The 1,995-nt window shown below is 64.8% G+C and overlaps 1 protein-coding gene across 1 annotated transcript; it reads left to right on the top strand.

The window, feature by feature from the left end:
- Positions 1 to 611: 611 nt before the first annotated feature.
- On the top strand, positions 612 to 1,061 carry EMIHUDRAFT_78409 (hypothetical protein; the record flags this gene model as incomplete). Its single annotated transcript, XM_005773494.1, has 1 exon — positions 612 to 1,061. The coding sequence occupies one exon, from the start codon at positions 612 to 614 to the stop codon at positions 1,059 to 1,061; it is 450 nt and encodes a 149-aa protein (XP_005773551.1).
- Positions 1,062 to 1,995: the final 934 nt, after the last annotated feature.

Raw genomic sequence — 1,995 nt, 5'->3', positions numbered from 1 at the left:
CCGCGTTGGGGCCCGGAAAACAGTGACCCCGGGACCTCGAAAACCCCCGCGTTTGGGGCCGTTTGGAACCAAAGGCCCCCCTACGGCTCCGATAGCGTTTTTCTTTAACGGGCCCCACCCCTGGGCCCCGGATGACGACCCCGCGCTTGGCCGGCTCGAAGTAGACCGGGACCGCGCAACGCTTGCTGCGGTTGCCCCGGGCGTCGGAGTGGTGCGACCAGCGTCTTCCCGCGGGCCGACATCCTTCTGGATGAAAAATCGGCCCTCCCCGGGTAAGGGGTGGTTCAGGGGTTGAGCGTTGAGGCCCCCCCCTCAACCATCTGGTTGACGGTTGAGACCCCCCTTTAGTTGTTTGTTGAGGGCTACGCCTATTCACAGGCTCGCGCGTGATCACAAGATAAACTGGATGTCAGGAGACGGATACAAGTCGATGACAATGTGCGCGGCAGGACAAACCAAACATGAGACGGTTACACAAGGACGGTCAGGCTACGGTCAGGAAGTAGGTTTGAGTTCACACTCTCCAACACTCCCCCATTGTCTCCGCAGTCTTCATGAATGAGGATGCGGCAGACAACAACAGCAGAGTGTGAATGTGCCTGAGCGTAGGTATGCCGGTTACCCGCCGTAAAAGCCGCCGAGGCTCGCTGCACCGGGCGGTCACGATTTCGAAAGGCAGCGAACGCAGGCGGCGGTGGCATAGGGGCACGCACCCACAACACCGAGGCGCGACAAGAGACAACCCAACACACAACACGGACAGAGGCGGTGGCGTCTCGGGCGACGGCGGTGGGGGTAAGGGGCGCGGCGTCTGGCGGTGCACCAACGGCGACGTCTACGAGGGCGAGTACAAGGCGGGTCTGGCGGAGGGGCGCGGCGTCCTCCGGTGCGCCAACGGCGACGTCTACGACGGCGAGTACAAGGCGGGTAAGTTTCGAGGGGCGCGGCGTCTACCGGTACGCCAGCGGCGAGGTGGAGTCGGGCTTCTACAAGCAGGATGCCCCCGTCGGCGAGGGCGTCATGTGGCTGGCGGACGGGCGGCGGGCGAAGCGGCTGCGTGACGGGGAGTGGGAGGAGGAGATCTCGCTGGAGGAGGCGCGGCAGACCGCCGAGCGGCTCGGGCTCCCCATCCCGTCCCCGCTGCCCGGCGCGTCCGAGGAGAAGAGAGATTCTAGTGGCGACTGCACGTGCAGACAGTATTTCTCTTCACAATGTTGCAAAAACAAACTTTGGCGAGCCAACGCAGCTTACACATCGGTCATCGCGGCAGTCGAGGCTCGAGCTCGTAGTCTTCCGTAGCCTGCAGCGCGAACTCGGAGCCCGAGCCGCAGCGCGAACTCGCCGTCTGAGCCTAGGGCAGCGCGAACTCGCTCCTGTCGTAGCCGGCACTTGGAGCACTTGGAGTGCAGTCATCAACCGCACATCCAGGGCCGGGGAGCTCAGAAGCGCACCCAGCGGGCCGGATGATTGGCATCGGGTTGCGGGCAAGAGAGCCCTAGCCCTGGGGGTGCGCGTTCGCAGGGCAAGGGCCGTAAAGTAAACACGGGTCTCCGAGGGTTGGCCCCGCGTACCGGGTTTCCCCTTAACTGCAGGACGCCCCCTCTACTCGGAGCTAATGAACACCACACTGCACGCCCCACCCCGGGGGTGCGCGGTCGCAGGGCCATAACACGTCTCCGAGGGATGGTTCCGTGTACCGGGTTACCCCTTAACTGCAGAACGCACCCTCTTCCTCGACCGTGGGGGGGTGCGCAGTCGCAGGGCCATGTCGCAGATTTTTTTCACGCGCCACGATCGCGAGCATGAGATTGCTGTTGCTCGTGCTCGCGCTCTCATCGAGCGCCAGCGCGGAGCTGCTCGGCACGCTGAGCGGGGCGATCAAGGGCGTGGGCGATGGCCGCGTCGCGACTGTCGCCTGCTGCGGCGCGAGCAAGATCGGCGCCTCCACGGTGCTGAGCGCCGCGGCGACAAAGCCGGTGGAGGTGATGCCGGGCT

The sequence above is a fragment of the Emiliania huxleyi genome, assembly GCF_000372725.1.
Source record: "Emiliania huxleyi CCMP1516 unplaced genomic scaffold EMIHUscaffold_3365, whole genome shotgun sequence".
NCBI lineage: Eukaryota > Haptophyta > Isochrysidales > Noelaerhabdaceae > Emiliania > Emiliania huxleyi.
The sequence above is the reverse complement of the archived record's forward strand: the minus strand, read 5'-3'. Positions and strand labels throughout refer to the sequence as shown.